Raw genomic sequence first — 13,174 nt, forward strand, 5'->3', positions numbered from 1 at the left:
GAGAGAGAGAGGAGAGAGAGAGAGAGAGAGAGAGAGCGAGAGAGGAGAGACGAGAGGAGAGGAAGGAGAACATTTGATTTGCAAACAAGAGAACAGAGGGATGAAAAGCAGAGAGAGATGGGGGGGGGGGGGGGCAGTGTGTAGAGATCGAGACAGGAAAGAGAATAATATGCTCACCAGTGAAAAAATGTCAATCACCCACCAGGAAATGCCCCACTGTTGCCATGGACAACATTTCCAGTTAATTTCCCCCCAATAGGACACAGTTCCAACCGAGAAGGAATTCCATATCTCTTTCACATGGCATGAACTGCGCACCTTCCACAGTGATCACACACCCCCCCCCGGCTATCAAAGTGAAGCAGTAGTCAGTCTGTGGCTTTTGAAACAGGATCGACCCTGATCTCTCTTAACCCTTTCACTACCATGGCAGTGAAGGGGTTAACCTTCTGTAGTGTGGCGGTGAAAGGGTTAATGCCTCCTCCATAAGCTCCGGCTGCCTTCTTCCTGTGCCCTTTCGGCTACGCTTCCAGACGCACCCCGCTGAATATCAAGTAGCCAGACACTACTTCAGAAGGGAGCCTATTTGAGTGGTGGGTGCTCCCGTACAGCTGTGTTGTGCTTTTCTATACTCGCCTCACCACTTTCCCAAGGACAAGCAGGCCAGGAGTGTGTGTGCGCACGTGTGTGTGTGTGTGTGTGTGTGTGTGTGTGTGTGTGTGTGTGTGTGTGTGTGCCATGTGTATGTAAGCTGCAATTCTCCACTCAGGCTAATGAGAGAGATGCAGACTGCAGCAGCAGGCTAGCTAGCAGCCCCACTGAGCCTCAGTCTGCTCGTTAAATAACAGTGTGCTCCACTGACGCCACTTCTCAAGATGTGATCATACAATTAGCACACATTAACCCAAATAACCCAGCCCACTGGATATGCGGCAGATGCAGTGTATATAACATAACTACATAGCTTGTCTTGGATATGCGGCAGATGCAGTGTATATAACTACATACCCGTACTTTTCGGACTATAAGCCGCGGCTTTTTCCCCATTTTTCGACCTGCGGCTTATATAACGGTGCGGCCTTATATGTGACTCGACGTGACCAAACCCGAAAATGTAAAATCAAATATTGCTTTTTTGACTGCATTGAAATGTTATTTATCTGTTCCCTATTTGCTAACTTAATACAACTTGTAAATGAGTTAATTCTTGTTATTTGTCCGACAGTATTGTGTCCAATGCTAATTACATATGGTAATTAAACATTAAAACACTGCGGCTTATAGTCCAGTTGCGGCTTATATATGTACACATCATTCAATTTAGCTGCTGCGGCTTATAGTCAGTGCGGCTTATAGTGCGAAAAGTATGGTAGTTATAGTTATATATATTTCCTGTCTCCTTCAGGAGTGAATACAAGGTCTCCCTCCTCACCCATCAGTGCATCCACAGCAACGCCCCCTCCTATCTAAAGGAACTCATCGCTCCCCCGACCCTCCACCAGCGCTCCCCTCCGCTCTGGACACACACACTCCAACCCAAACACAGGACACACCTTCGCACCATGGGCGACCGGCCTTCTGCTCAGCTGCTCCTCGGCTGTGGAATGCCCATCCCCGACCATCTGAGAGCACCACAGTGCGTCGAGGTTTTTTAAGGGGCCTAAAAACATTTGTTTTTAACAAGGCATTGCCTGAATTATTCTTTTTTTTTATCTGTATGTTTCTTCCATTTCATTGGTTGTTTTATTCATTTAATTGTTTTTATTTCATTTAATTTTTTTATCTTTATCTCCTGTAGCACTTTGAGATTGTCACAAATATAAAGTGCGTTACAAATTTTATTTATTATTATTATTATTATTATTATTATTATTATTATTATTATTATTATTATTATTATTATTATTATTATTATTATTTATTATTATTATTATTATTATTATATAGCTTGGCTTGGATATGCTGCAGATACAGTGTATATAACTACATAGCTTGGCTTGGATATGCTCTAGATACAGTGTATATAATATAACTACATAGCTTTGGCTTGGATATGCTGCGATGTACTTGGAATTGTGCACCTGGAAAAATGCAGATGTGCCAAGCGGTCATTTTGGGACGTGCAGTTTAAATTACATTATGCAATATGTCTTCTTTTTTTTTAAAGCATTCATAAAATGCAATATGTTTTAATCTATTTATTAATTTAAACTCTGGAATCATTGAGAGAGAGACCCTCGTTTTCAATAGCGCCCGAGAGTACATGGCATTTGAGGTTACAAAACACATACAATCAACAAAACATACAATAAATCAATCACCAATAGACAGTCAAAAAAGAAATACAGCTCATATGCCATAGCACATCAGAGAAAGAAATTACAAGTCCGACATAGGACGGTTATTAATTACAAATATAAAATGTCCAATGTCTGGATTGGCGTTCCAGAGCAGCATTGATTATATAAGGTGGTAATTTACAGAGTAGGGCTTTATAAATATTATACAGATACCAATGATTACTGAGCCTGTAAGCCAGAGAAGCCAACCAAGCTTATCATAAAGAATACAGTGGTGAGTGCTGTAGCTATCACAGGTAAACAGAATCTGAGGGCCTGAGTGTGAAGCCAGCAGCGTGTCTCCTCTATATTATATCATCGATACTTTTTCTACAGATCAAAAGGGACATTGGCTTTGTTTCTATACAAAACATCAATCTTTAGTCACAATTTGCTAACAAGATTCCCAGTGTGGTGCTTAAATGTGAATTTGTCATCAAGCCATATTCTAAGATATTTATATTCCGTGACCCTTTCAATATTTGCCATAGTCTATGTTTTGGGATTTTGAGAAGACCATGGATTTAGTTTATTTGCATTTAGAACCTGTTTGAGATTTTTGGAGTGAATTCAATGAAAGCTGCAGGTTCTCCATCGCTAGTTGAACAGTTGAGTCCGGTATACAATACACAATGTGTCGTCTGCATATAGATGAGCCTGACAACCTTTCAATGAGGAGAGAATATTATTCATATAAATGGTAAAGAGGACTGATTTGGGACTTCACACACCGACATCTTCGAAACCAGTCACAATCCTTTCTACCTATACCATTATTACATCATCTTTGAAGGGGAAATGTGGATAATAAGGGACTTTTGGTGTAATCATGTAATGACACTTGCATAACAAGATGGCGTTGAAGGATATCCGTGACAGACATGCTACGGTTCATGTGAAGCATTAGAATCAGATGTGCTGCACTGACCGAGGATACAGATGATTTTTGACTCACAAGTACGATTGAATTTGACATGCGATTTCTCTACGGGATTATTTCATGGAAGAGGGAGGAGGCATCAAAACACCCTTCTGTCCCACAGCGTGAGGAGAGCATGTGACATCATGGCAGCACACAGAACACAACTCTGTTCAACATAGACAGTTCAGAGATGGATCTCAAGGAATAGTGATGAAAACACAAAGACGGCAAGGACTAGGTGAGGAGACAGAAGGACATAGGTGAGGAGACAGAAGGACATAGGTGAGGAGACAGAAGGACATAGGTGAGGAGACAGAAGGACATAGGTGAGGAGACAGAAGGACATAGGTGAGGAGACAGAAGGACATAGGTGAGGAGACAGAAGGACATAGGTGAGGAGACAGAAGGACATAGGTGAGGAGACAGAAGGACATAGGTGAGGAGACAGAAGGACATAGGTGACGGAGACAGAAGGACATAGGTGAGGAGACAGAAGGACATAGGTGAGGAGACAGAAGGACATAGGTGAGGAGACAGAAGGAGAGAGAGAGAGACAGAGAGAGAGAGAGAAAGAAAGAGAGAGAAGAGAGAGAGAGAGAGAGAGAGAGAGAGAGAGAGAGAGAGAGAGAGAGAGAGAGAGAAGAGAGAGAGAGAGAGAGAGAGAGAGAGAGAGAGAGAGAGAGAGAGAGGAATGGGTTGTAGTCAGAGAAAGGAGGCTGCTGCAGCATCTTGGTCTATGGCGTGCTGCTGTGATGGATGTGCTCAGGCGTCTGGACTCGTCTGCCCCGGCCTCTGCACTACTCAGGCGTCTGGACTCGTCTGCCCCGGCCTCTGCACTACTCAGGCGGGTGGAGACCTGGGCTCAATGTGTTTCATCACATCTCTATGGGGTTTTACACTGGTTGGACACATGTATGTCTCGAGTCTGAGGGATGCTGTTATCACCATCAGTATTACCAGTGTGTATCCAAAAGAACAAGTTAAATCCATTGTAACATCGTTAAAGAAAGAGAGTCTAGATTGATTTAGATATCACAGCGGAATATAGATCTGCTGTGTGGATAACCATATTGTGCTGTAATCATTTGTTTCGTTTGTTTTGATCAGAGAGGGACGGAATTAATTAGTGGAAGGATAAGTGGAAGGATAAGATAATGATTTGCTAGTGGTGGGTTTAGTTAAGTGGTGGTATAACATTGAACAGTGATTTCTGAACATTATAAACTACCGTTATATCAAGCTGATATTTGCATGTTAAAGTGGTAACATCATTTTATCACAGCATCCATGATGTCAAATTCAACTGTTTTAATAAGCTTGATATGACGTTAGTATTACATTTACATGATACATTTAGTCATTTAGCAGCTGACACTTCTATCCAAGGCCACATAGTCAGCAGGAAGGGTACATCTCTGGCGGCTAAGGGTAAGTGGCATTGTTCGTCTAACAATGCCGAGCTTGAGTGCTACACTCTGAGTGCATAGTAGTAGACATATTTAGCATAGTAAGTAGTAGTATAGATAAAGGTATAGTAGCATAGTACATAGTAAGGTGGGGGTTGGTAGGAGGGGTGGGTGGGTGGATGACACTGTACAAGCAAAACTGTACATTGGAATATTGACAAAACCATACTTGGTCATTTACTGTACATTGGAGGGGGTTGGGTTAGGACATTTGCAGGGGCCAGTTTAGAATTGCAGTCTCCCGTAGGTGTTCTTTGAGAGTGTTTTTGAAAGTGGGTAGTGATTCACATTCCTTTACAGCTTTGGGTAGGGCGTACCACATTGATGTGGCATAATTGCGAAACGTGTTTAGTCCCTTGTTTGAGTCGAATCTGGGTTTAACATGATTTGTGGAGCTCCCTCTGGTGTTGTGATCGTGGTATTCACTGACCTTTGGGAAGTATTTTGACATGTACATGAGTACCTTAGTCGTGTAGTGTATCTTGTAGACCAGGCCCATTGCAAGTTGCTGTACTCTGTCGTCTACTCTAAGCCATCCTAGGTAGTCAAAGTGGGCAGGGGTGAGGTGGGTTCTAGGAGTAAGGTCAAGCAGTAGTCTGACCAGTTTGTTTTGAGATGTTTGTAATTTTGTTTTTAGCGCCTTTGAGGTGCTTTGGTACCATGAGGTGCAAGCATAGTCGTAGTACCCTGAATGAGTGCTCCTGCCAGAGTCTTCAGGGTAGTCTTGTTTACCAGAGAGGAGATCCGGTACAAGAATCGAGTTCGTTGGTTGACTTTTTTTATTACATTGGATGCCATTTTGTCACAGGAAAGATTAGCGTCTAGGATGGAACCCAGGTAGGTAATTTCTTCTTTCCTTGTGACAATATTGTCACCCACTGTAACAGAGAAGCCGTCGGTCTTGCTGAGTTTGTTATTTGAACCGAAGAGAATGTATGTAGATGGAACGATTAGCAGCATGAATCTTGCATGACGGTAACTGATGATTCCTACCTGAGTGGGGTTGTAGACAGGGAAGTCCTCCACTGGAGGGATGAGGCCCTGGGCAATCAGCTGACCATAAGAGGGCGGAGCCTCTCTCTGCACAAACTCCGCCTCCAAGCGAGTCATCTGGGTCTCAAAGGCTCTGCAGAAACAAATGGATGAAAAAAAGGGTAAGAAAGTTTGTTTGTTTGTGAGAGAGAGATAGAGAGAGAGAGAGGGAGGGGGAGAGAGAGCAGAAAATGTTGAACCCTTTCACTACCACACTACAGAAGGTTAACCTTTCATTACAGAAGGTTATTGATTGATTGATTGATTGATTGATTGATTGATTGATTGATTGATTGAAAATTGTATTAACAGATTGCAGAATGGGTACAATACAGTACAGCTCAATACACACAATTGTTAAGGGGATGCAGACCAGAGAAAGACTTTCGTCTTGTTTACATCAGGGTCCCCCATTTTCAATTGATCATATACATGACATGCAGATAGACAGATATACATTTATGACATACCAGATATACAAATACAGTACGGTTTGTGATACAAAAAGAGTCTAAAACATTTGACGAAGAAACTGTACATTGGATACTGGATACGTTGGGTAGGTGGGGTGGAGGGGGGACTGTACATTGGAGGTGGTTGGGTGGGTGGGGTGGGGGCGGGTAGGCTTTCACTACCACACTACAGAAGGTTAACCTTTCACTAACACACTACAGACGGTTCTGTGTGGTAGTGAAAGGGTTAATCTTATGTAGCGTGGTTGTGAAAGGGTTAACTCTTTGTCATGTGGCAGTGAAAGGCTTCTGTATTATTGCAGTGAAAGGGTTAACCATTTGGTAGTGTGGTGGTGAAAGGGTTCAAATGGTTGCATGGATCCATAATAAACATTAATGCTAATGATAATAAACAGCTCACCAAATTGGAAGTCACTCCCGTCCCTAAGCATAGTGGGTTAAAACCTTCTGTATCGGTTGTAGGCTACCTGGGTAACTTCAAACCCCACTTCAGTTCATCATTTAATTGGATTAATGAATGAATTAATATATTATTTGTTATCAGAATGGCTGTTTGGTTATATGATGATTTGTGTTTGATGCTCATAAACAGCTTATAAACAGAAAATGTAAAAAAAAAAAAAAAAAAAATGCTTCGTCAGTCCCTGCCTGTGTGAATGGTCAAGGCCCATGTGCAATTTCAGATTATAGTGGGATGAAAACAAGGCAGTTATTGGTTAGACATAGCAGCCAACTGTCACTCATCTCAGTGGGAGACGAGGCTTCCGCAGCCATCATTCTCACTCCCTCACTGCTGAGTCTCTCACTCTCCTTCATCTGCCTTCTCTTCCACATCAGCACATAAGATCAATACAGGAAACCTTGACAGCTCAGCATTGCCACATAAAATTAGGCTAACCACAGCACCTGCTAATTATACCACCGCTGGACCTCTCTCTCGCGCGCGCGCACACACACACACACACACACACACACACTCTGTCGGTAAGGTCTGAGGCCAAGCCTATCAGGTTACAGTGTCTGTCAGCGTGTCAGAGGAAGGAGTCATACAGTGATTACAGCAGAGGGTAGTCAAGTAATACTGGCTGAGTGAGGGAAGCTCATGGTAAACAAAAGTATTGTGGGGGCTAGCATGTTAGCCAATTAGCTGAGGCCCCCTGTGGTGGGTGGGGGCTCAGGGTAGCGGCTAATCCACAACAGCCATTGGTTAGCGGCAATGTTCTCTCATCAAGCCCCAATGTAAAATGTAAGCCCTTTGTCATTGACCCTCTTTGGTGTGATCAATTAGGGCCTGGGAAGAAAGAGGGGGATGTGGGAAAGAGGATGACAAAGAGAGAGAGAGAGAGAGAGAGAGAGAGAGAGAGAGAGAGAGAGAGAGAGAGAGAGAGAGAGAGAGAGAGAGAGAATTGAACCTCCAGGCAGAAATCAACAAGACAAAGGAATGATAGAAAGATAACTAAAGGCAGGAGAGGAAGACCTTGAACAAAATTGAGGCAACGACAGAAAGGTTAGCATGGACTCTCAGCCCACACGAGAATGTGACAAAGAGTGAGAGAAAGGTATAAGAGATGGAACTAGAACAGTGATACTCAAACAGTAGCCCTTTCCACACCGAAATCAAACAGTACCTCCTTTTCCCTCCAATCTGCTGGCTTTGGGTTGTTCACACTGAACCTAGCAAAGAAGGCAAAATTGTCCAATGCCCTCTAACAAAGGAAAAACAGAATTTGAAATATGATGTTATGTGTGGGGTACATCACCGTTTCAATGTCGGTTAGGATTTGGAATATCTTCTAAGGTGTGTGCCCCTGCCCTCATTAAATGTTATTTCAAAACCCAAAATGTCCATGTCCCAAAATGGCTTCATCGCTAAGTAGATTATGCAGTGTAACTTTTTTGTACAAGACTGGTGTACGAGTCCAGGGCAGGCATTTGATTTTTTTGCGTGTAGCCTATTATTATCATTACTATTATCATCATTATCATATCGTATGGCCAGCCGTTGTTCTATCCCACCTTTCATGCGACAACTGATGCAATATGGTGTGGGTTGGTGGTGCGGTTTGTCTCCTGCCAACTATTAACAACCAATAAGTGTCTCTCCCTATCTGTGTGTCTAACCTACTATATTATTCTATTTATATGGTTATAGACTTTATTACAGTTGTTAGACTTCATTACATCAGTGGACCTAGGATACTACAGGGACACGAATCATACACTCTCTCAGGGGTGTCAAACTCAATTAACAAGGGGGCAGCACAGGGAAAATACAATGATTTTGTGGGCTGGACACATAATAATGGCCAAAAAAGGTGCATTTTCCTGAGGTCAGTAGCTTAATTGATCATATTGTTTATCTATTCAATTTGTGCATACCAGCTAAATATGTTCTTATAAATTTACTTCTGTTCATTCTCTGGTGCCTCAATGAATACAAGGAAGGCTATTTGTTCCATTAAAAGGTGGGCTCATCAAACAATGCAGCACCTCGCTGCAGGGTGGTGCATTGGTGTGGATGGGCCATTTGTGTGACATCATGCTGTGATTGGCTGGCTGTGACCGGTGGGGAGGGCTTGCTGTATGGCAAAAGTTGACTAAAGTTCAACTTTCTTACGGAACGCTGCTCTGTTTTTCTGGGCAACACCATGTGCTAACAACTGCCAGAGCCCAAAGCAACTACCCCCACTCAAAAGAAGCAACTACCCCCATTCAAAAGAAGCAATCACTCCCATTCAAAAGAAGCAACCACTCCCATTCAAAAGAAGCAACCACACCCATTCAAAAGAAGCAACCACTCCCATTCAAAATAAGCAACCACACCCATTCAAAAGAAGCAACCACTCCCATTCAAAAGAAGCAACAACCCCCATTCAAAAGAAGCAACTACCCCCATTCAAAAGAAGCAACCACCCCCATTCAAAAGAAGCAACTACCCCCATTCAAAAGAAGCAACCACCCCCATTCAAAAGAAGCAACTACCCCCATTCAAAAGAAGCAACTACCCCCATTCAAAAGAAGCAACCACTCCCATTCAAAAGCAACCACTCCCATTCAAAAGAAGCAACCATTCCCATTCAAAAGAAGCAACCACACCCATTCAAAAGAAGCAACTACCCCCATTCAAAAAGCAACTACCCCCTTCAAAAGAAGCAATCACCCCCATTCAAAAAAGCAACCACCCCATTCAAAAGAAGCAACTACCCCCACCCATTCAAAAGAAGCAACTACCCCCACCCATTCAAAAGAAGCAACCACCCACATTCAAAAGAAGCAACTACCCCCATTCAAAAGAAGCAACTACCCCCATTCAAAAGAAGCAACTACCCCCATTCAAAAGAAGCAACCACCCCATTCAAAAGAAGCAACCACACCCATTCAAAAGAAGCAACCACTCCCATTCAAAAGAAGCAACTACCCCCATTCAAAAGCAACCACCCCATTCAAAAGAAGCAACTACCCCCATTCAAAAGAAGCAACTACCCCCATTCAAAAGAAGCAACTACCGCCATTCAAAAGAAGCAACTACCCACATTCAAAAGAAGCAACCACTCCCATTCAAAAGCAACCACTCCCATTCAAAAAAAGCAACCACTCCCATTCAAAAGAAGCAACCATTCCCATTCAAAAGAAGCAACCACACCCATTCAAAAGAAGCAACTACCCCCATTCAAAAGAAGCAACTACCCCCATTCAAAAGAAGCAACTACCCACATTCAAAAGAAGCAACCACCCCATTAAAAAGCAACCACTCCCATTCAAAAGAAGCAACCACTCCCATTCAAAAGAAGCAACCATTCCCATTCAAAAGAAGCAACTACCCCCATTCAAAAAGCAACTACCCCCTTCAAAAGAAGCAATCACCCCCATTCAAAAAAAGCAACCACCCCATTCAAAAGAAGCAACTACCCCCACCCATTCAAAAGAAGCAACCACCCACATTCAAAAGAAGCAACTACCCCCATTCAAAAGAAGCAACTACCCCCATTCAAAAGAAGCAACTACCCCCATTCAAAAGAAGCAACCACCCCATTCAAAAGAAGCAACCACACCCATTCAAAAGAAGCAACCACTCCCATTCAAAAGAAGCAACTACCCCCATTCAAAAGCAACCACCCCATTCAAAAGAAGCAACTACCCCCATTCAAAAGAAGCAACTACCCCCATTCAAAAGAAGCAACTACCGCCATTCAAAAGAAGCAACTACCCACATTCAAAAGAAGCAACCACTCCCATTCAAAAGCAACCACTCCCATTCAAAAAAAGCAACCACTCCCATTCAAAAGAAGCAACCATTCCCATTCAAAAGAAGCAACCACACCCATTCAAAAGAAGCAACTACCCCCATTCAAAAGAAGCAACTACCCCCATTCAAAAGAAGCAACTACCCACATTCAAAAGAAGCAACCACCCCATTAAAAAGCAACCACTCCCATTCAAAAGAAGCAACCACTCCCATTCAAAAGAAGCAACCATTCCCATTCAAAAGAAGCAACTACCCCCATTCAAAAAGCAACTACCCCCTTCAAAAGAAGCAATCACCCCCATTCAAAAAAAGCAACCACCCCATTCAAAAGAAGCAACTACCCCCACCCATTCAAAAGAAGCAACCACCCACATTCAAAAGAAGAAACTACCCCCATTCAAAAGAAGCAACTACCCCCATTCAAAAGAAGCAACTACCCCCTTCAAAAGAAGCAACCAACCCCATTCAAAATAAACAACTACCCCCATTCAAAAGAAGCAACTACCCCCATTCAAAAGAAGCAACTACCCCCATTCAAAAGAAGCAACCACCCCCATTCAAAAGAAACTACCCACATTCAAAAGAAGCAACTACCCACATTCAAAAGAAGCAATCACGGACTTCCGGTATGCCGTTAGAGGGCACAGACGCATAGAAGACCGCTCTCCCGGGCGAAATATAATTCTTCCACTTTAAGAATTCAATGAACACAAATATCTAAATCAAAAGGTAGATGAGTGGAAGAAGGAAAGGGAAGGACCGGAAAAGAAGGGAAAAAACTTTTAAAAACTTGAAAAACGAGACCACAGAGGAGTCCGACATCGAAGCTAACGTGGTCGCTAGCTTAAACGAAATGTGGCTAGCTGACAACGTGCCGTCAAGTCACGAGAAGAGCACGGAACACAAATATACAACCAGGGAGCTGGTGCAGAGAGAAGCATGCTTTAAAAAAGCACTGAAGATAAAAGGAACCCGCTTCCAGACTCCACACTCCAACATGAAGATTCAAAGTAGGGCTGGGTGATATGGCCTAAAAATTAAATCTCAGATAAAAAAAAAAATCCGATTTACGATTTTAATCGATTATTTTCTCTTGAAAACTAGAAACGCCAAGGAAATCATTCAAATAACCTTTGTTTTTATTTGACACAAAAATAAATTCAAACCAAGATGAATTTCCCTATTGGGATTGACGTGCAAACCTAACTTTCACCAATCTTCACTTAAAAAAAAAAATAATAATATATATATATATATATATATATATATATATATATATATATATATATATATATATATATATATATATATATATATATATATATATATATATATATATATAAAAAAGGTTACTCTTGATCAAACAAAGATGAATGTCCCTATTGGGATTAATAGTGCAATAACTTGCTTTTTCACCTAACTTCACTTAAAACACATAAAGGTGCCTCTTGATCATCAAACAAGAATGAATTTCCCTATTGGGATTAATAAAGTGCAAATCTAACTTTCACCAAACATTACTTTTTGTAAAATAAAAGGTGACTATAAAAAAAATTAAAAATAAAATGAAAATGAAAATCGATGAAAAAATTTCTAAATCGTCCTAAATCATTCATTCGAATGAATCGATAACATCCAGCCCTAATTCAAAGAAGTACTGGAAGGGGGCGAGGACGGAATCGGGGGCACAGGCGCCTCAGAACGCGAGAGACGGGAAGAGCCGACGGCACCAGCACCAGGCAGACAGAGGGGCCACGTACTGTAGCTGCACTGAGAACGAGAGAAAGGCTCAGCGAGTACACACATCCTTAATAAACAATGAGAAAGAAACCATAGGACTCCTCTTGTTTCTGTGATCATGGCAATGTTTACTAAGTGCCCGGGAGGAGTAAGGTAATTTTATTAGTGTAGGTTTTCTTTAGCAGCCAAGTATGGAGGGGTTTCGGATAGACACCTCGTCACACACCCTTAACGCAGGGCCCCCCCCCTAACGAGGGGCTCTCCCTCGCACACCAACGGGGTTTATGCCAAGAGGAGCGGGTGTTTCCCCCCTCGCTTCAATAACGTGTTAAATGTTATATGTTAAATGTTGGGAAGAATGTAGGGTACGGGAGGCAGCCAACACATGCAATAACTGGGAAATGAATGTCAGGACCATAAACGGACCAGACCAAACAAGAACAAAAACGGCTATGCCTCATAATACCAATGCCCTGTCCTGTGAGTCTTGTTTGTCTTGTGGTGGGGGTTGTCTTATGCTGGAAAATGAGTAGATTGGCTATGCAAAAACGGAACATCATACTGTAAAGAAAAGAAAAGAAAAGAAAAGGTTGATGTAAAATGTGAAAAGGTGATTTTGGAGAAGAAAAGGAAAAGGTTTAAAATGTTATGCAAATGTTCGTAACAACTGATTTTTTTAAATTGTCTATGAAAAAGAGGAATTCATACTGTAAAGAAAAATTGTATATGCAAAAATGTGAAAAAGTGACATTGGAAAAGAAAATGAAAATGTCCATGCAAAAATGTAAAAAAAGTGACTTTGGAAAAGAAGTGAAAAATTAACCAAAATAAAGAGTTATAAAAAAAAGAAGCAATCACACCCATTGAAAATAAGCAACTACCCCCATTCAAAATAAGCAACTACCCCATTCAAAAGAAGCAACTACCCCCATTGAAAAGGGGAAACTTGCGTTTCC

At 41.9% G+C, this 13,174-nt stretch overlaps 1 protein-coding gene across 1 annotated transcript in view; it reads right to left on the reverse strand.

The window, feature by feature from the left end:
* lrp3 (low density lipoprotein receptor-related protein 3) overlaps positions 1-13,174 on the reverse strand; it is a gene marked incomplete at its 3' end in the record, with an annotated part of 96,479 nt that overhangs the window by 779 nt on the left and 82,526 nt on the right. Inside the window, exons 6-7 of the mRNA XM_084337070.1 lie at positions 5,721-5,853; positions 4,063-4,117 (exon numbers count right to left, since the gene is read on the reverse strand). Of these exons, the coding sequence (XP_084193196.1) occupies positions 4,063-4,117; positions 5,721-5,853 (188 nt within the window). The remainder of the gene's footprint in view (positions 1-4,062; positions 4,118-5,720; positions 5,854-13,174) is intronic.

Source organism: Notolepis coatsorum (genome assembly GCF_963971535.1).
Source record: "Notolepis coatsorum genome assembly, chromosome: 20".
Classification (NCBI taxonomy): domain Eukaryota; kingdom Metazoa; phylum Chordata; class Actinopteri; order Aulopiformes; family Paralepididae; genus Notolepis; species Notolepis coatsorum.